Consider the following 21266-nt stretch of genomic DNA (forward strand, 5'->3'; position numbering starts at 1 on the left):
CTTGATCCAATTTTCAGAATTCACTCAAAGACCTAAACTTTGTAAAAATTATATTTTTTTTTTCTGGCGTGGTTTTCAGCAGCGTACTGTACGAGCTTTGAGTTAAGTGATGTTGCTCACTGTGGATATTGGAAACCATCCAGGGCTGTAAATGAACCGAAAGGAGGAGAAAAACAACTATGGAGGGCTATAAGTGGGTCAAGTTTAGCCTGCTGGGGAGGCGTCCAGCAAGATTCCACATGTGGATATGGAGCTGGTGGGGGATTCTTCTTACAGGCGAGGGTTAACCCTGCAGCACTCGCCACAATGAAAACCACATGTGGCCCGGGGAGAACGTTCACTCCTGAAACCAGATGTGCTCCAGCTCAGGTGTCACTCAGTCTGTGATCTCTTTCCCCATCTGCCTGACTCACAGTCAAGCGTTCGCTCCAATACAACTTATTCCAGCTGAGTGAACTGTCAGTCTGCTTCACAGCCAGAACCACAGACAGCATCCCCACACGCTCAGTGTGTTTTCTGTCTAACAAAGATGCAGATAGAATCAAGCTAGATTTAATGTTTCCTAATGCTCATTCCAGTTTATGTTTCTGTGTGTAACATTCTGATATGAACATGTTACTGGACTGATTTATTGGTTTGTTCTCATTGTCACTGTTGAGCCACTTAAAGCAGTTTGAGAGAAATGTGTGAACTTTACAACTATGTGCTCTGACTCAGTTTGGTTAAACACTAACATTATTTGTGCACATTCCTTTGTCTGAAAATAACTTTTAGCACAGTTGACTCACAGCAACAAGATCCTGGGTTCAGTCCCCGGGTTGGAGCTCGGGTTTTTCTGTGTGGAGTTTGTATGTTCTCCTCGTGTTTGTGTGGGTTTTCCCCGGGTACTCCCGTCTCCCCCCACCGTCATAAACATGCATGTTAGGCTGCCTTCATCTTGAAAAAGAGATTTGTGATCTCAGTGGGATTTGCCTAGTTAAAGAGAGGTTAATAATAATAATAATAATAATAATAATAATAATAATCTGTAGTCTGATAATTAAATTCAAAAATACTTTATTAATCCTAAAAGGAAATTAACTGCTGATGTAGCTCATCGTCCTGGTTTTGTTAAGAGTTGTTCTAGACGCTCATGGCTGTGGGCAGGAAGGATCTCTTGTAGCTGTTCATCTTGGAGCAGATCTGAAGAAACTGACTGCAGATGTTGAGCGGTCTACTTGGACTTGGCAAGTTTCTCAGTCTTCTTGGGCAGCAGGCCCACCTGAATCTTGGGCAGGACTCCTCCCTGAGCCATGGTCTCTCCTCCCAGCAGCTTGTTGAGCTTCTCGTCATTGATCCTGGGCTTGTAGTCACGAGCTGTGTTTCCCACTAATTCCAGGATCTCAGCAGTCTGGTACTCAAGCACCTCCGCCAGGTAGATGGGGATGCATCCACGGGACCTCCTTTTTAACTCATTTGTGATTTGGGGATGTAGCTGAGGTATTATTTGAGCTTTAGAGGTGTTAATCTTCTGCTCCCAGTTGCAAAACAAAAACACCTTGTTGCCATGGTTACCATAAACTGCACTTCACAACTCCAGTTGTCAACCCAACATCATTTTGTTCTTTTCTTTTCAGTCTCTACAACAAATAGACTGCAAGACACAACAAGTGTTGATTTGATTAAACAAATTTTAAAACAATTTTATTTAAAAAATGGGTATAGATTTGTTTAAAGATTACATTTTTTTTTTATTATAAAGAACACACTTTTTGTAGTTGTAGAAACAGTAACAAGTGTAATGGTGTGGGTTTGATTCATCAAGATCCAAAAATGGAGAGGAAAAGGTTGAATGTAAAAATGTATTTAACTTGGTTGAATCTAAACCACAAAGGCCGGTGAAGCAAACCAACCAGACAGCCCATGAACCGGACTTCCATACCATGAGTTTTTACCCACTCAGAGGGTTGATTAGAGAGTCAATGCAGCTGGGATGATTACAGATGGATGACAAATGTGTTTGACAAGGCAAACAGGGGAGATCAGGGCGGCTGGAACAAAAGAACACCAAACCTTAAAATGCAAGGCTGAAACCAGAAACAAAAAACAGCCAACTAAGAATATCTAAAAAACCTGAAATAACTCCTACAGAAATAAATACACAAACACTGATGTTTGAAAGAACACCAAAACCTTGACAAAGATACTCAAGGCAATGTGAGTGGATGAATCATGGACCTGCTTTGACCTGATAGAAAAAGCTTTCAGAAAGTAACAGAATGAAAAACACCAGAACAAACAGACAAATCATACACCAAAGACTTTCCTTTTTACAACCTACCTTTCAAACTATGCACGTTGTCCCTTGAAGTTGAACGCAAACTTGAAAGTCACGTTTTTTTGTAGTTTCCAATTTTGACTTTAGTGGCCTTTTCAGCATACCAACAAATTCACGTGCGTGGCCGTCAGTGATCAGGCTCAGTCTGAGGTTTGTCCTAAGAATAATGGTGCAACAGTCCACAGGTGAAGCTGAAACCAGTCAAACTCCTCAGGATTGGGTTGAACCAGTGAGTCCATTAACACAAAATACACTTGTTCATATCAAATCAAATAGAAGATGGAAATACAAGTAGCTTCGAGATTGTTCTTTTTAAGAAATTAAAACCTGATTAAATGTTTGTAAGCTCAGTCATAGAGGTAAAAAAATCACAAAATAAAAGTTAAGTCATCTGAACAGTTTCTTTTTGGGAGAAACGTTTCGTCTTCATCTGAAAGACTTAGTCAGTCTGAGGCCTGCCACCAAGAACTGTCTTATAAATAGCACCTCCTGGATGTGTTTCAATCCAGCCCACTGTAGAATTCCCAGAAACTGGCTGTGCACATGCAAAATTATATATATATATATATATATATATATATATATATATATATATATATGACTGTCAGAAACCAGGGTTTTTGGATTCAAAATAGCCAGACAGAGGAGTGCAAAAACTATAACAGTTTTTATTAACTAGTCTGCTGGTTGCTGGGGTCAGGGTCCAAGGCAGGAGTCCAAACTTCTCAGTCTGAATGTGGCAGGTGAAAGCCAGAGGCGTGGTCCAATGGTCGTAGCAGGGATCAAGCACGTAGAGGCAGAGAAACAAGAACAGGGCCGAGTCGTGATCCAAAAGAGTGGTCAAGAGTCGTTACCGTGGTCAGATATGCAGACAAATCCAGAGAGGGGCAAGGCGAGGAGTCAAAAAACAGGCGAGAGTTCAAAGCAAAAGACAAAACTATGGAACAGGATACTATGATTGAAGGCTTCACCATCAGGGACCATGGGAGGTTTAATAATTCAGCCCGGTGGAGAGGGAGAATGGAGTTTATAAAGGGTGCAGAGCAGGTGAACTAGATGAGCTGAACAGGTGAGTGTAATCAGGGCTGATGAGCTGAAAGTGCAGAAGGGGGTGTGGCTAATGACAGAAGAAAAACAGAATGACAGAGAGGAGCAGAAACATGACATGATGGGGGGGTCAGCGGGGGCCGCTGATCATGACAATGGTTTATTTTGGACAGATTGTCCCTTTTTTGCCCGTGTAAAGCCACTTTCTGGAATTCCACAGCGAGCTGGCTTGAAACATTTCAAAGAGGTGCTGTTTATAAGACAGTTTTGGATAGCAGGCCTTCGACAGATGAAGTCTTTATGATGAAAGACGAAACATTTCTCCTAAAAAGAAATGGACATGATTTAACGTTTTTTTTGGTGAGGAAACCTGATAGTTCTTTTTTTTTTTTCTTGTGTGCAATACTCTAATACATACTTTGTAAAAAAAAAAAATGCTGCTGTCAAGATTTTCAATGCAAATAAAAGGCATCACAAACTTTACACCAGTGTTGGGTATTCTTACTTGCAATACCACACCAATAACATTTTTTTTTTTTGCCTCATACATGCATAAGTTGTCAAAACTAACGTATAATAAAAGTACGTTCAACTAAAAAAGCATGTGAATGTGCTCCAGTGTCAGTTGCACAAAGCAGAAAGTAAAAGGTCAGGAACACAGAGTTCAGCAGAGTACACGAGGGAACGAGGTTAACTATAATGGCAGGTCAGTTCTGATAAAAGTGAAAGACACAAATGATACAGCAGATCTGTAATGGCCTGGAGCTGACCGGTGACTAATCATCAAAAGGAATATCCAGCAGCAAAGTATGAAGGATTATTGCAGCGTGGGCCGGGGTCATTAGTCTGGTAATTTGACTACTTGATGGATATGGAGCATGTTTATTACCTGAGCTCCTGCAAACCTGGAAATGTTATGTCACTGCTGACCAAACAGCTCTGTCTTCTCCCCCACCTCGAGGGTTGTTTAATGGTCTCTGAGGGTGTTTATTTCATTGCCCTCAGCTCCTAAAATTCTTTTAAATCATACAGCAAACAATAAAGTCACTGGTGTGGGAATCTATCGTCGCATTATTCATTAGTTTGTTTGTGTCATTAACCAGTTTTATTCATGCTCATCGGATTTTACAAACATAAAAACTCAAACTGAAGAGGGTTTTTCACTAATCTATGATATTTGTGGAAGTGTTTTTCATTTGTGCCAAACCCAAAAATCTGCTGTGGCATCACTAACCATGGTACAACTGAAGCTAGAATAAAATTACGAGTTGAAAAAGTGACATATTTGTATATTTCATTTTGGGGAAAAAGCAAAGAAATGCTCTCATGAGTTGCAACATTTTATCCTAATGGGTTATTAGCATATATTGGTTGAAGGTCTATTTGTTAAACGCAAAACATTTTTTAATTATTATGTTTTATCACATTATAACTTGATTAAAGAAAAGGATATAAATACAAAACAATCATTTGAAGTTGTTGTTTTTTGGGTACTTTTTCAATACTAAATCCTCCAACACAGCGTCGTAGTAAATATTAGGAACAATTAAAAAATACGCATGGAACAAGATTTATTCAAGGCATTTCTTATTTTTCAACACATGTGTAGCCTTTATCAAAGGACGGATCATAAAATGTAATTTAAAATGACACGTAGTTTGATTTATTTCTAGGTCAACAAGCAGGTTTGATAAATCCTGCGGATAAAAAAAGGGACTCCTTAGAACAAACCACACGCAGTAAAATAACATTGACAAAATGTCTTGGGTTATTAAAAAGATTTACTGTGCAACACAACACCAAGACATGCTGAAACAAAATTTCCCCTTGCAAATCTTAAATGTGATTCAGGATAAAGCATTTCATCACCGTGCAGTGTGGCTTTGAATCCACACATTGTTCTTCAGCCAGGTTGTTTCAACATGGGAACACAGCAACATCTAATCAGCTCTTAGAGGCAGCAAAAACTCTCCTTCCTTCTCAAGTCTTCATCTTTTCTGATATTTCTGTCTATCCTTCTTCAAGCACACTGCTGTTCTCTGTAAGCCTTTTCTCTGACAGCAAACCGTGCAGAAATTTACTTTAAGACAGCAAGTGCGTCAGAGGAACATGTGTGCTGAATGTGTGAGGATGTCCTATCACAAATTATGTCTGAGGCAGGTTAGAACAGTGCTCAGATATGACATATTTTGGCTGAACTCCAATCACACACATACCAAACAGACAGATCTCTGCACCTCCCTTCTTGGCTCCAAACACAACCTCAATTACTCCCTGATGCTTGGTTTTTAGTTCTTACAATCCACCCATCCAATAACTCTTCCTGGGGAGGAAAAACTTGTAAACAACTGCAAAATGTTCGTCCTGATGCAAACTGTTGGCTCGAGTTTTACGGGCATGCCATTCCATGCACAGTCACGTTCATCGTATGCGTTGTGGCAAGATTACAAATAAAAGATTAACTTGTAAATAAATGCATTGGATACTTTTGGTTCAGGGCTGTTTTGTTGTTTGCGGTTGGTCTGTTTACTTCTTAAGAACAGTTTCTACCCTGAAGCTGTATATTTATAAATCCCTAACCAGAAAAATCACTGTAATGCCACTTTAATTGGACATTTGACACTTTATCTGCGCTGCTGATTTCTTACCCATAAGCTACTATATTCATACTCATTGCTAACAACAGACTCACGTTCAGGTTGCACCTTATTATATTGCATATTATTGTTTAGCATATATCTTAGATCTTTAGATCTTCCTGCATGCTCTCGACGAGGACGGACACATTTCCCTCATTTTCTGCCTCGCTCCTGCTTTATTCTTTGTCCTGTGATTCCTTTTGGATCCTCTCGCTACATATCCTCCAAATTGTAAATTATGGATCTGGTCAGCTGGTCTATCAACACGATTGATAAAATGTTCTCAACGAGAAGACAGGGTGAGCCCTCTTGCCTGGACGAGACACTTGCAGCAGGACCTCCAATGGATTCCTGGGAGCAGTGGAAGATTGTGTGTCTGGCAGTATTGTCAGTCAAGGATGTAGAAGACGTGTACATAATTGGATTTATGATAAACAGGAATTCAGCTTTTTGGAGTTGGTGGTCACCTGGCTTATTGACAAATGCAGAAAATGTCGGCAGCCGTTCTGGTCTTGATAAGGCTACCTGGCATGAAGGAATGTACCGAGCAGTAAGCTTTCAGACTCAGACAGCGGATGAGCTGAGCCGTAAGCTGGACGCGATTTCTGAGAATCGCAGGCCACTTGCGGCTCCTAGAATTCACTGGCGGGAAGGAATCGACCTTGGAGACAGCTAAAAGCTCGGCCCTGCTGTGTGAGCACAAAATGTGGCTGTTTGGAGACATCACTGAGACGTACCAGCAGAATTATAAAGGCAGACATGAAAATCAAGCAGAATCTGCCTGCCCCAAAATAATTGCGTTATCTGAATCTGGCTTCCCCGCTCGGCCTTGAATTGGCCAACTACCTCAGACTTCTTCTGGTTGTTTATGTGAACAAGAATCTCTGCCCAACCCCAACCACAACCCCCATCCCCTACATGCTTTCCTCCCAAGGACATCTGCGGACCTGTGTCAGAGTTGAGCCGACTAATCAACATTATCTCCATCTCTTATCAGGACTCTGGAACTTTCAGGTAGCATCCATGGACAACTCACTGCCCTCATCAGCTTCCTCATGCATAAACGTGTTATTATGTCATCAGTATTTTACCGTTTCATGTGCCGAGGTCTTTTCTTTTGCAACTATCACACTGTGTCCCATCTAGGACACAGTGCGAGATGTGATTTTTTTTACACCTCCCCCTCATGTTTCTTTTTCCTTATGTTAAAATAAGGATGTGCCTCCTGAAGTCGGCGGCCTCAGTCACCTCCGTCTCCCTATGTCTGTTTGTTTATGATCTCTCGGATGGGCTGTACTGAAAATGTAATTTTGTTGTTCTTCTGTGCAATGACAATAAAGCCGATTCTGATTTTTCTATACTGTTTCTTCTTCATTATTATACTTTCTATTATTGCTGTTTTTGGGTCTAACTGGGACACTGAGTACACAATTTTGTTCCACCTCATATAGCACATGTGATGAGAATGACATTAAAGAACCTTGAACTTTACTTCTAATGGAAATAGATACCACAGCAAACATGTGTATTTTGTTTACTGAGCTGCCAGTGTTGTGGCCATTAGATAAACTTAGGTGGATCTTGATAACAGTGGTATCCAATGCCTTAGCAAATATTGTGTCCTAGTTTTATACCAGCTATGTTATGTGAAATTAGAATAAGCATTCAAAACCAAAGTTCACAGGGAGTGTGAGAATGTGTGTGTCTTGAGATCCTTGTGTTTTCTTGTATCGTCTGTTCTGTTTCCCCATGTTTTCTTCCGTCATGTTGCCAGCTCCTGCTTCACCTGTTCCCAATCCCAATCACCCCAGGTGTCCATAATTGTGTTTTGTTGGTGTTCCTTTAAGTTCAGCGTCTTTGCGTTTCCTCCTTGTCCGTCTAATGTGCTTCCCGTAGTCGTCATACTGTTTTCCTCTGTCTCCCTGCTCCTGTGATTTTATAAGTTTTGCTGCCATGACAGCTTCTTTTGTTTCATTAAATAAATATTTATTCCATATTTTATTCCTGAGTTCTCCTTGTCCGTCTGCACTTGGCTTTGATCCATCGCAGATCATGATAAGGAGTCCATAAGCATCATTGAAAGAGTAAAAATTATCCAACAACCAAGTTGCATTAATATTTGGTGTGTGTGAGCTAAATAACCATAGCTTCCTAAAATGAAATGATATTCAATGCATGATGTTATCATGGTCCCAAAATAATAAGAAATGGATTTTGTCAAAGCATGAGCAGAGCAAGAAATGGAGGACCATGCTTTTGCAACAACTATCCTGACTTATTTCTTTCTATGATCTATGTCTGGCTGGTTTTAAAACAAACTTTAAATTTATTTTCAGTCCATATCCAGCATCTTGATTTCATTTTCATTTGAGGTAAACATTTAAGTTGACTCAAGTTCTTAGGCTACAGCACATCCATCAGTTTGACTGATGATTAGGATGCAATGCAAGTTCAATAGAAGGGCCAATACAAAACTGTGAAAGAAAATCTATATGAAGACAGTTACTTGCTAAACTTGCTCTATGGTCAATAGTGAGGTAATGTAAGTGGCCTTTGGGAGTGTTTATACCTGCTTGATGGTGTGTCTGTCTTGGTCTGAAGTTCGAGCCTCTAAATGGTTTTCAACAATGGAGTATTTATGTTACATTTCCTCTGCCTCCCAAAACAAGTCAAACTCACAGCTTGCACTAAGAAAAATGGCTGCAGGAAGTCAAAGGAAAAGATCTGAGTACAAATTCAAACCGATATCATAAAGTGCCGCGCAGACCTCAACACGAACCCTTGTTCGAGAGGGTATTCCACTGACCTCAACCATGCTTCCAAAGACAAATGCAGACTTTGAAAGGAATAAACCTCCTTCAAAAAAACCACCAACTCCACCAGTCTACACTGCGCGTCCGCCTCCTAAGAACCCGCAAGGCATAGGAGGGATATTTGATCACAAGTGACAGTTGATGACGATTTATGTTTCAGTTTCTAGTTTATATAAGTGAGTCAGTCAAAAGCAATTGCAATTCAAGATCACAAATACTGCGTAAAAATTTGGAAATTTTGGTAATCATACTACTAATCTGCAGCTTTATTTTCTATGTAGAGTTGACATGTTCTCCCCGTGTTTTCCTGGGTTTGTTCTGAGTACTCCAGTTCCCTCTTGCAGACCACAGATAACATAGCTGGTATAAAACATAATATAGTTGGTATAAAACTAGGACACAATATTTACCAAGGCACTGGATACCACTGTTATCAAGATTCACCAATGTTTATCTAATGGCCACAGCACTGAGGCAAAAAATGAGCTGTGGACGTGAGGACGTCAGCTTCGACTCACTCTGCGCTTTCCAACCAGCCTCAGCTGACCAGCTGTCACTCGTTAACGTCAGATCTAGTAGTTGTAAATAGTTTTGTGAGGAGTTTGTAGGGGTGAGCTGCCACTTTATTTTAAGACTTTTTCTCCTGTTTTTTTTTTTTTTTTTTTTTACGTTAGAGTAGTGAGGTAAGAGATGTCCATCCATCCATCCATCCATTATCTTTTACCCGCTTATTCCATTTTTGGGTTACGGGGGTCGCTGGTGCCCATGTCCAGCAATCACTGTGCGAGGGGCGGGGTACACCGTGGACAGGTCGCAAGTCCATCACAGGGACACATGGAGACAAACGAGACAAACAACCATTCACGCTCTCACTCACACCTAGGGACAATTTAGAGTTATCAATCAGCCTAACATGCATGTTTTTGGTCTGTGGGAGGAAACCAGAGTACCCGGAGAAAACCCACGCATGCACGGAGAGAACATGCAAACTCCACCCATAATGGACCCTGGACCGGGATTTGAACCAGGGACCTGCTCGCTGAGAGGCAGCAGCTCTACCAGTTGTGCCACCGTGCTGCCCAGGTAAGAGATGTGTATTGGTTATTTATTTATTTTTTTCAGGTAAGAGAAAATAACAGTGGTGATAGATTGTTTTGTTTGTTGTTTTGGACTGGGCTCAACCTGAAGTTGGTAAGACTCCAAAAAAGTCAATAATTTCACAATTGTAAATTAAATCACTGTTCTAACATATACACTTGACTCTGTAGCTGCTTGAGTGGTGCAGAAGGTGGAATCGCTGTGTTGCACTGTGGTGTAACAATTGGGGCTCGTCCGGGATTTGCACCCAGGACCTCTTGCAAATAAGAAAGATGTGAAGGAAATAGATGAAGCCTTGAAGGTTTAATAAAAATATAGTGAATGCCACTGCTTACAGTTATAATGCATTAGTGCAAAGTCTTCAGGGTGTTCAAAGTGAACCTACCCAGAGGACTTTAAACCAGCAAGGTGACATCATGGTGGAAAATCATTTGAAACCTACATTTAGTCACATAGTTCATGTTTACTAGTGCTTTGTGCAATTCAAGGCAGTTCTATTGATACATCTTTCCAACGCCCTTTAAAAGTTGTTTAGGCTGGCTTAGCACAGTGCAGTGTTGTACAATAACATGTGGGTGTCAGGTTCAAGCACCTTTTAAGTGCTTTACTGCACATTTGGCTATGTAATATAATCTCATTTTGAAAGACACCTGACTTTTCCAACTGTAGATAAATCATGTCAACAAAGCACCTCATGCACAAAGCATGAACTTTAACATCAACAGTTCTCCTCAAGATGGAAGGAAAAAAAACTATTTTTGTTATTTGCTATAGTAAGAGTGAAATAAGAACTTTTATTGGATCCAGATATCCAGCGGCTCAAACCATCTTTCATCCAGTTATGGCTGCTGAGTGTTTTTACAGTTTGTGGAATGTGAAGCATGTGAAAACAACCGTCTCTTTTTAAGACATGAGTGCAGACAGGGGTTGCTTCATTGGGCATTCTTTTTCCAGCTAGTGCCTTGGTTACATAATCGACTGTCTCAAATGAAAACAGCACTGTGTGTGTGTGGATCTGAATATAGCATATGGCAACACTGAAAGCCACTGTTTTTCCTTCCTGTTATTTTCGTCGCATCCTCAACATGGCTTACACAGATGGGACCTGCCATTCAGGGTCACTGCCTTTCACGTCTGCTGGTGCAGAGTGTTTACGTGTAGGAGGGTGGAAAGTAAAAGATGGTGACTGTAAAAGTGGGCAGCATGGCTGAGGAGCTGGTTGAGACAAATGCCATCGTTAAGCTGTCGGCCAACAAAACAGAATGTAACGTCTGAGGTGTTTGTCTGACAATCTTATCCACAGGGAGGAGCTCACGTCTGACTCAAAGATACGTCATGGCTGTTTATGGACAGATTGGATGTTGTAGGAATTTGCACTTTGGCCTAAGAAATGCTGGAAAGCTCCCGCTTAAATCTCTAAATATGTTTTCCTTTTGTGTGAGGACTTCCTGAGGCTTTGAGCATTTTTGAACAATTACCTCTTTATGATGTTTTAAAAGAAGCAGAAGACCCGTGTAGTAAATAGGTTTAAATTTTGACAATACCATATATGCGCAACAATGGAACATCATTGGAGCTCAGTTCATCAAGTATTTATAGTTTTGTCAAACTTCTTTTTTTTAAGTCTGTGCATTGTATGTTTGTACATTTAAACATGTTATGGTTCTTTTTACCGATTTTAATCAGAATCAGAATCAGAATCAGAATCAGTTTATTATCGCCATGTCAATGAACGAGGTTCACAAACTAGGAATTTGCTTCGACATAAGGTGCGAATAGTAGTAAAGTAAAATAAAGTAAAAATAAAGTAAAAATTAAGTAAAAATGAGAACATTACATAAGACATAAGCCTGTGTACACCCACAAATAAAGTAAAATTAAAACCATAACATAACCATATGTACACCCATACAATAGAAAACAATAAAAAAGCTTTGAAAACAGTACAGATGGAGTATTCAGTTATAATACAGATGTAATGTGACCAAAGCAGACATTATGAGGTAGCATTATGAGTGTTCAGGAGTCCAACAGCAGAGGGGAAGAAACTGTTCTTATGGCGGGAGGTTCTGGTCCGAATGGACCGAAGCCTCCTGCCTGAGGGGAGTGGTTCGAACAGTCCGTGTGCAGGGTGAGCAGGGTCAGCTGTGATCCGACCTGCTCACATCACAGTCCTGGAGACGTACAGGTCGTGGAGGGATGGAAGGCTGCAGCCGATCACCTTCTCAGCTGAGCGCACAACGCGCTGCAGTCTCAGTCTGTCCCTGGCAGTGGCCCCGGCGTACCACACCGTGATGGAGGAGCTGAGGATGGACTCCATGATGGCCGTGTAGAACTGCACCATCAGCTTGGCCGGCAGCTTGGCCTTCTTCAGCTGTCGCAGGAAGTACAGTCTCTGCTGGGCCTTCTTGATGAGGGAGCTGATGGTTGGCTCCCACTTGAGGTCCTGGGTGATGGTGGTGCCGAGGAACCGATAAGAATTTGCAGTGGTGATAGGGGTATCCTTACAGGTGAGGGGGGGCAGAGGGGCTGTGGCTTTCCTGAGGACAGCTGAGGACACTCATCTGTCCTCAGTCTCTTCCTCAAACTTAACTCACCTGTTCAGAGTGACTTTTATTTTATTTTCAAAATACATTAAAGTTGATCTGCTTTTTAGTGTTTCAGTTTTATTATAATTTTAGTTTGAATTTTTAATTGTCACATTATTTCATTAACACACACATACACACAAATGTGCTTGTAAATCATGTTTGACTGATTGACTGAACACTGGAGCAATGAGTCGGTTGATTCATTGATGATAGAATGATTAAATGATTGATTTAATCAGACACATAGGCATTAAACAAACCTATCAGTGTGGTGAACATGCAAAGAATCAGATATTTTTTCAGATTATTTATGTTGTTTTATTCACATCATCTGATAAACAGAGTGACTTTCTGGACAAACATCATTTTTCTTCTCTCCTGCTGCAAAAACACGCCTCAGCTTCCACTTCGTTGAATCAATGTCAGGAGAGAAGCACCATCAGGACACGTGGGCTGCCTGCACATGCAGTGTTGTCCTTGAGAATAAAAACTTTTGTTTTTCTTTATTTAGAAAAGCTTTCGGTTAGAAAGACTTTTTAATGCAGCTTTCTGTTTTATTATTTTCCACTGTGATTTTTGTTTATTTCTTTGTTATATTTTGTATTTCTCTTATTGTGTTTGTTTTGTTTTGTGTGCTTTTTATTGATAAAACCTATAAAAATCGATTTTACAGCCTTGAAGTAAAAAGCGACATTTTGCTTCTAACTTCTCTTTGAATCTTCACTTCAGTGGTTTAACTGGCAAAATTTAGAGACTATTGTTTCAAAGACATGTTTACTCTCTTTGCAATAAAGTCATATTTCATAAATCTCTAAAACTGTAACGCATCGTATTTATTCAAGTATTTTTTTTTAATTGTGTCCCTCATTGTTTTTATTTCATTGCTTTCCCCAAAAAAATTAAAGTATTCATGCAAATCTTAAAGGCATGCATTACATTAAATTGATAATTTGTAAAATCTCCTGTGTTCCCTTCATCTTAGTAAAAGTTTGAACGTTGTATTTTACGACTTCCTGGCTCTCTTGGACTGTAGCCGCCACCAATCATGAATAAACAGTGCTGGCTCTTTGAATATCAGCTTCAAAGCCAATGCTTTTTCTGCTGAGGTGAGAATTAAAAGGCCCAATTCCACCACCTGCCAGCTCTCCCCCCGCCCCTATGTTTACAGGCAGCAGCAATAGTGGGGTGCCCCCCACCAGATGTTGGCGAACTCTAATGTTGGAGGTTAAAGGTTGACAGCAGGGTTCTGGGATGCTTTGGTGGTGAGGGACACATCATTTCAACCAGGACATCTAGTTCTTCATCAGCTGGAGATAAACAGACCGTGCCCCATTCTGACCTTGAGTGGTTTGAATTAGACCTGCCATGATGGAGGTCTGCTAATTACATTTTGCCACCACTAAAATACAACAGATGACAGATATTTTTAGGAGATAATTTGTAACATTAAAGCAATATTGTCATGATATTTATGGCATTATACCCTTTGTAAGTCTGATTATGCTCACATTACAGTATGAATTAACATTTAGAACATAACACTCAAAAGAACAGACAGAAAAAAAAGATAATGAAGGAAAGGGTCCCCTCTGCAGAATCACCAGCTAAGCATAATGGTTTGAGTACCCATCTGATCCTGGGGGCTAGGTTATTGGGGGACATAAGGCCCTGATAGGTTCTTCCATGGCAACCAGGTTTCAAGGGTGGGGTCAGACTAAGAGTGATTCAAAACCTTGATGAAAAACAACAATTACATCTGGAAACCCAACCTAGAAAAGTGAAACCCAGGCACCTCCCTGAAGCCAGGTCTGGGGAGGGGAGATTGTCTGGAGTACATGGTGGTTGAGCCTTGGCTCCTGGGGCTCGGCTGAGCCAAGCCCAAAGATATAGCAGGAAACCACTTCCACATGGACCCACTACCTGTGAGAAGGTACCTCAAGGGCCGGTTCTGTGCATGCTGGGTGGCAGGTGAGGGAGGGTCCCTGACCATGCCATTTCCTGGTGGCATAGACTAGCTCTAGGGATGTGGAACATCACCTCACTGTCAGGTAAAGAGCTGGATCTTGTGTGTGAGATTGAGAGGTACCAACTAGATATAGTTGGGCTTGCCTCTATGCACAGCTTGGGCTCTGGAACCCAACTCCTGGATAGAGGCTGGACTCTTTCCTACTCTTGAGTTGCCCAGGGAGAGGGGTATCAGGAGGGTGGGGGGATACTCACAAGCCTCTGGCTGAAGGCCTCAGTGTATGAGTTTTCCCCAGTGAATGAGAGGGTTGGTCTCTACAGCTTCAGGTCGCAGGGAAGGTTCTGACTATTGTATGTGCTTATGCACTAAATGTCAGTTCAGACTACACAGCCTTTTAAGAGTCTCCAGATGGTGTTCTGGAAGGGGTGCCATCTGAGGATTCCCTAATCTTACTGGGTGAATTCAATGTCCATGTGGGCAATGACAGAGTCATCTGGAAGAGGATGATTGGGAAGAACAGCTCTGATCAGAATCCAAAAGTGTTCAATTATTGGACTTCTATGACAGGCATGGGTTGTCCATAACAAACATCATGTTTGAGCATAGTGTGGTTCATAAATGTACTTGGTACCAGGCCACCTTGGACCAAAGGTTGATGATCATTTTGTAATCGTATCATCAAACCTGTGACACTATGTTGTGGATGCTTGGGTGAAGAGAGTGGCAGAGTTGTCAACTGATCACAACCAAATGGTGAATTGGATTCACTGGTGGGGGAAACTTCCACACAGACCTGGTAAACCCAGACACATAGTGAGGGTGAACTGGGAACATGGGGTGGAGTCCTCAGTCTGTGTGCATTTAAACTCACTTCTGGGAGAGTTTTTCACATGTCCCAGGGGAAATTGAGGACATAGAATCCAAATGAGCCATGTTCAGGGCCTCTATTGTAAATGTGGCTTTCAGGAGTTGTGACCTGAAGGTCAATGGTGTCTGTTGGGGAGGCAACCAAGGGACTCTGTGGTGGACACCAGTGGTGATAGAGGTCAACAAGCTGAAAAAAGAGGCCTTAGGGACTTTGTTGTCTTGGAGGAATCTTGAAAAAGCTTACAGGTATAGGGTGGCCAAAAAGACTACAGTTTCAATGGCTGCACATGCAAAAACTCGAGCATGGCAAGAATTTGGGGAGGACATGGAGAAGGATATTTGGTTGACCTACAGGAAGTTCTGGCAAACCCTTCAGCAACTCAAAAAAGGAAAATGGACTCCATCTCAAGCTATGCTTTGTTTGGGTGGGGAGCTGCTGAACTGGACAAAGAATATTATTGAGCTGTGGAAGGAGCATTTTGAGGAACTTCTTAATCCACCCACCATGTCCAATTTTGAGGAGGCAGAGTCAGAGGACTTGGAAGAAGACAATTGCATTGCCATAACAAAGGTCAAAAAGCTCCTCTGTGGTAGGGTGATGGAGTGGATGGGATTTTTTCATTCATTTAACCTTTACTTATACATGCTATTCTCAATGAACCACAAGGACTCATTTACAACAGGGACCTGCACATCTTGGACCAGATTCGCAACAAGATGCTGAAGGCTCTCGATATTGTGGGGCTGTTATGGTTGACACATCTTTTCAATGTCATATGGAGGACTGGGACAATGCCTGTAGAGTGGCAGACAATGGGGACTGGAGAGTGTGTTCCAACTATGGTGGGATCACACTTCTCCCCCTCCCCAGGCAATTTACTCCAGGATGTTGAAAATGACATTTTGACTGATTGTTGAACCTCAGATTCAGGATGGGCAGTGTAGCTTCAGTCCTCGTTGTGGAACAGTGAACCAGATTGTCATCCTTGCGGAGTTGCTAAGGGGTCATGCGAATTTGTTTCTCCAGTCTACATGTGTTTTGTGGATCTGGAGAAAACTTAGGCCATGTTCCTTTGGACATTCTGTGTGGGCTGCTGCAGGAGTATGGGACACCTGGATTGAATTTAAGGGCTATCCAGTCCCTCTAGAACCAAAGCAGGATCTGCATTTGCATTTTTAGTACAAAGTCAAGCTTGTTCTCAGTCTCGGATCGTGTTTGTGATGTTCATAGACAGGATCTCAAGGCGCAATCATGGAAAGGTGGGTGTCTGATTTAGGAACCTCAGGTCTCATCTTTGCTTTATGCAGATTATGTAGTTCTGCTAGCATCTTAAGGTCAAGGCCTTGACCATGTACTGGGGAAGTTTGCAGTCAAGTGTGAATTGGCTGGAATGAGAGTCAGTTCCTCTAAGTCTGAGGCCATTGTTCTCATCCAGAAACAGGTAGAATGCCCCCTTCAGATCGAGGGGGAGACTTTGCCTCAGGTGGAGAAGTTCATGTATCTGGGTGTCTTGTTCACGAATTATGGTAGTATGAAGCAGGAGGTGGATTGAGAGTTTGCTACCTCATCCTCAGTAATGATGTCATTGCTTTGGTCAGTTGTGGTGAAGAAAGAGCTGAGTCAAAAGGCAAATCTCTTGATGTATTGGTCTGTCTACATTCCAACCCTCACCTATGGAAATGAGGTTTGGATCATGACCGAAAGAACAAGATCCCGGATACAAGCGGCTGAAATGAGCTTCTTTTGCAGGGTGGTTGGGCTCAACATAAGAGATAGGGTGAGGAGCGCTGGCATCTGGTGGGATCTTGGAGTACAGCCACTGTCCCTCTGCATCGGAGTGGAGTCAAATGTCTGAACTACATTAAATGGAGTAATTTAATGTAGTTCAGGCATCTGAGGCATCTGCCTCCCTTTAGAGGTATTCCGGACACATCTCACTGGTAGGAGACCCCAAGGAAGACCCAAAATACACTTGCCGCATTGTGTATCTTCTCTGGCCTGGGAACTCCTTGGGGTCTCCCAGAACTAGCTCAAAAGGGATGTCTGGATTGCCCTCCTGGACCTATTGCTTCTGCGACTCAACGACGAATAAGCACTAGATGAAGGAAATGGTGGTTTAAAGTCTTAATTTAAATTAACAGATTCAGTGTAATAAATTTTACCTTAAACAATGATAATTTTCTATGGTTCTGTCTGTCAATATCAATTTCAATATTTGATAAGCTTATTTTAAGAGATGCAAACTGATCTTTATTCTCTTACTGGATGCCCCCCTTGGATTAAGGCATCCATCCATCCATCCATCCATTCATCCATCCATTTATCTATCTCACAGGAGGATTGAACCCTGACTCGGGGAACTCTAGGTAAAACCTTGTTTAATAACAAAATATCAAAACCGTGGCATGGCAGCAACACGTGCAAATGCAGGAGGACACAGATAAGCAACAGGAGGACCGAGATATATGGAGGACCATTACAATGCAGAACTCATGAGTAGTTAAACAGACTGATTATATAGAGCAGAGGTGATAGGGAAAATGGAAGCACCTGGGCGATTAGGAAGTGAGTGCAGCTGAAAGTAGCTGACAAAGGAACAACTGAGGAAGCTGAGGGTGAAAATGAGAACTGGCAAAAGGCACAGAGAGAGCAGAAGAACCACAAGAATCCTAGAGAACAGAAATAATAAAACAACCCACAAAAAAGACTAAAAAATAAACTCAAGGAACTCAAACAATAACAGAAAAACATAATTTGACAAATATAACTTTGCAAATATCACATTTAACTGTGCTTCCCATGAATTTAATATTGCATTAGCTCAGTATGTGTTTGGAAAAAGATTGTTAGAAGAAGAAAAAATGTAATGTGTTCTGTTTATTTGGATTTCTTTTCCCCCCTCAGGGGTCGCCACAGTGAACTATCTTGAATGAAGATTTTGCGATTGTTTTAATGCTGGAGGCCCTGCCTGACACAACCACAGACCACCGAGCTACCACAGCCCTCTGTGTGGAACAGAGAGCTGCCATCTAGGGCACCCGGGGGACCAGATGGGGGGGGGCAGGGTTAAGGGCCTTGCTCAAGAGCCAAGAGTGGAATAAATGAGGGTGGAGGCAGGTGTGGGTGCTTCACCTTTCCCAGGTGTGAGTGCTTCACCTTTCCTAAACACATTTTGATTTTGTTGATTCAGGGGATCAAACTAGCAACCTCCGATCACAGGCCCACCTCCTCTAACCTCTGCGTCCCCCACTATTTGGTTCATTAATTGTTTATTCCAAATGGAATATATTCAATTTAAATATCAAATCATTAGTTTTTAATTTGCTGTTAGTAAGCACGGCCAGGTCCACAGATAGTCCAGTCTCGACCTTGACCTCTCTAAGTGTCTTTAAGAATCTGTTGGACACATGGCAGGGTCCAATGCTGACATGTTCCTGTTTTTAGTTTTCTACATTTGTCTTGGAATCTAGCTGGGTTTTTTTTTTCTCGTTTTTTTTTGTTTGTTTTTGTTACCTTTTCCTTTTAGCCATCCTATTTGTAAAAAAAAAAAAAAAAAAAAAAACTGCAGTATGACTTTTTATAACTGTTTATTGTTGTTGCTGCTGTCCATTGTTGTCATCTTTCTTTGTTAAATCAGGTCTCTCTTGTAAATGAGTCCTCGAGGCTCAATGGGATTTACCTGTCTAAATAAAGGTTGATTGATTGATTAATAAACAAAGATTAGAACAATGCTCAGAAATAGACTGAATAAAGAACATAAAAAAATTGCAACATAAAACAAAGCAAAAAGAAAACAAAAAAAGTCCAACATGTCTCACGCTGCGGTTGAAATCACAGAATGACAGATTTCTTCATTAGCATTATTTTTAAATAGAATAATAATAAAAAAAACTGCAATAAAAGTGACTCCAGCCAGTCCTCATGACCAGATGTAACTAATCTGAGATGCGCTTGTGCTTCGTGAAATAACTGTAATAATTAGAGTTTCTGTGCAAAAGCAGCATTCTGCAGTTAACACCAAGGCCAATTTTATTTCAAATGTTGGGTAATGATGTCCACAATAATAAAAAAAACACAAAGTATTGAGAGAGAAGTCATCGACGTACTTACATCATCTTAGAAGTTGAAAAAAAAGTTGTTTTTTTTTGTTTTTTTTAAAGCGACAGAAGGTTTTTCTTGTTGGTTAAAAAAAATATTTTGCATTTGAGAAACTTCCTCAATTCACACAGGAATCTACAAGTCTGCAAAGTTTCAGCTTGGTCCAACATGCAGCGTCACCATATCGACCTGGTGATCAATAAGGACGCCGATCTAAAGCTTGATAATCACAAACAATCACGACAATACACAAAAACTTTCCCTTCCACATGTGGCCCTGTGATGAACTTGTGACCTGCCCACGGTGTCCTTCACCTCTCACTGATGACAGGGACTAGTTTCTTGGCTGAAACAGAAGTTGGATAGCTAAATGGATGTACTGACTGCAACTTTCAGAAATAGGGCAACAGCAAAGAAAAGCACCTTGAGTAATCTTTTATTTTGAATCTTGGTTCAGATATGACATTACAAAACAAAAAGCAGGAGCAAGATTATGTGTCTTAGGTTGAGAGGATTTTCCTGTAGATTTGAGAAAACAGGTTCAGATAAATCTGACCTGGCAGTAAACACAGCATCAGTTGGTGGAAAGTTACCCAGATTTTGTTTTGGTCACCATCTGGTGCAGCTTGAGGAGAACTTCTTCAAAACGACGAGTCAAACAAGAATGTGTTTTGCTCCAAAGCAAACGTTTCTGATATTAGTCGCTTTTGCAGGATTTTCTGCTCAGAGATTTTACAGGCGTGTGTCAGTGGCCTTTAAAGGCAACATGGAAGCTGCAGCTGCTTTTAATAAATCCTAAATAAAAAGGTCTTCAATTTTTTGTACGATAAGTTAAAAGTAAAATGCATATTTTATATTTCCAGGTGCCCACACAAGTGCAAGCACATTTTATGCCGTTTGTTTACCTCTGCATGTATATTTTCAAAGTTCCTACCTGTTCGCTCTGTCTGCTCACAAGCTTTTGAACCTCAGTATTTTGTCAGCTTTTCCACATAATGCTTTAATATGCATGTTTACATTTTTCCACGTTGTGTGTGAAATTTAACAATCTCTCAACTACAACACTGTGCATCTGTTTGTCATTTATTTTACCGTTTACACCAGATAACATCCCCATAAACTCCCACAGGGATGACCAGACCTTCATAATCTAAAGTCAGTGCTCGCTCTATTCATCTTAGCTCCCCATTCAAGCTAACAAACATTACTATTCATCATCACTATTCACACCTGTCCAAATCTATAACCTCACTGCCTGGAGGGAGGAAAGAAAAGACGAAGAAAAAGAAGTCATTGCAGAGAAGGGAAGAATCCAATTCCCCTCTGTCTGCATCTCCTATGTGCATTTGTCATACATCAACCAGACAAGTGAACTCCCTCTTCTCTTTACACGCAGCTCCTCTCTGACCCGGCTAGCTTTGTCCTGACTCATAAAGAGGGCTAAATGAAAACCAGCTCAATCTCTCTCTCCCCCCACCCCCACCCCCATTCCTGTTGCTCTTGTCTCACAGCAATGAAACTCATTTCCTCTGTACCGTGTATCAGTGGGAAAAAAATGCACACAAGACAAAGTGAACCCCCCATCCCCGTCGTCCAATCATCTCAGGCAAATATTGTACAATTTTTAAGAAACATTTTGAATGTGGGAGTAGAGCTGTAGATACTGGAGCACAGTCACGTCCTAAAGCAAGCCTCCACCCATCCTATGTTTCCATATGTTGCAAGGGTTTGAGCAAACAGATGTGTAAAGGCATGCATTCAGCAGACAGTTGGCTATAGACGCTACACACACACACACACACACACACACACACACACATATATATATA

The 21266-nt window shown here is 41.2% G+C and overlaps 1 protein-coding gene across 1 annotated transcript in view; it reads right to left on the reverse strand.

Annotated features, from left to right (window-relative positions):
• Positions 1-1213: 1213 nt before the first annotated feature.
• Positions 1214-21266, reverse strand: part of LOC119414311 (histone H2A-like) — a 26881-nt gene continuing 6828 nt past the window's right edge. Inside the window, exon 2 of the mRNA XM_037681406.1 lies at positions 1214-1474. Within this exon, the coding sequence (XP_037537334.1) occupies positions 1214-1474 (261 nt within the window). The remainder of the gene's footprint in view (positions 1475-21266) is intronic.

Source organism: Nematolebias whitei, chromosome 9, assembly GCF_014905685.2.
Source record: "Nematolebias whitei isolate Nwh7 chromosome 9, NemWhi1, whole genome shotgun sequence".
Taxonomy (NCBI): domain Eukaryota; kingdom Metazoa; phylum Chordata; class Actinopteri; order Cyprinodontiformes; family Rivulidae; genus Nematolebias; species Nematolebias whitei.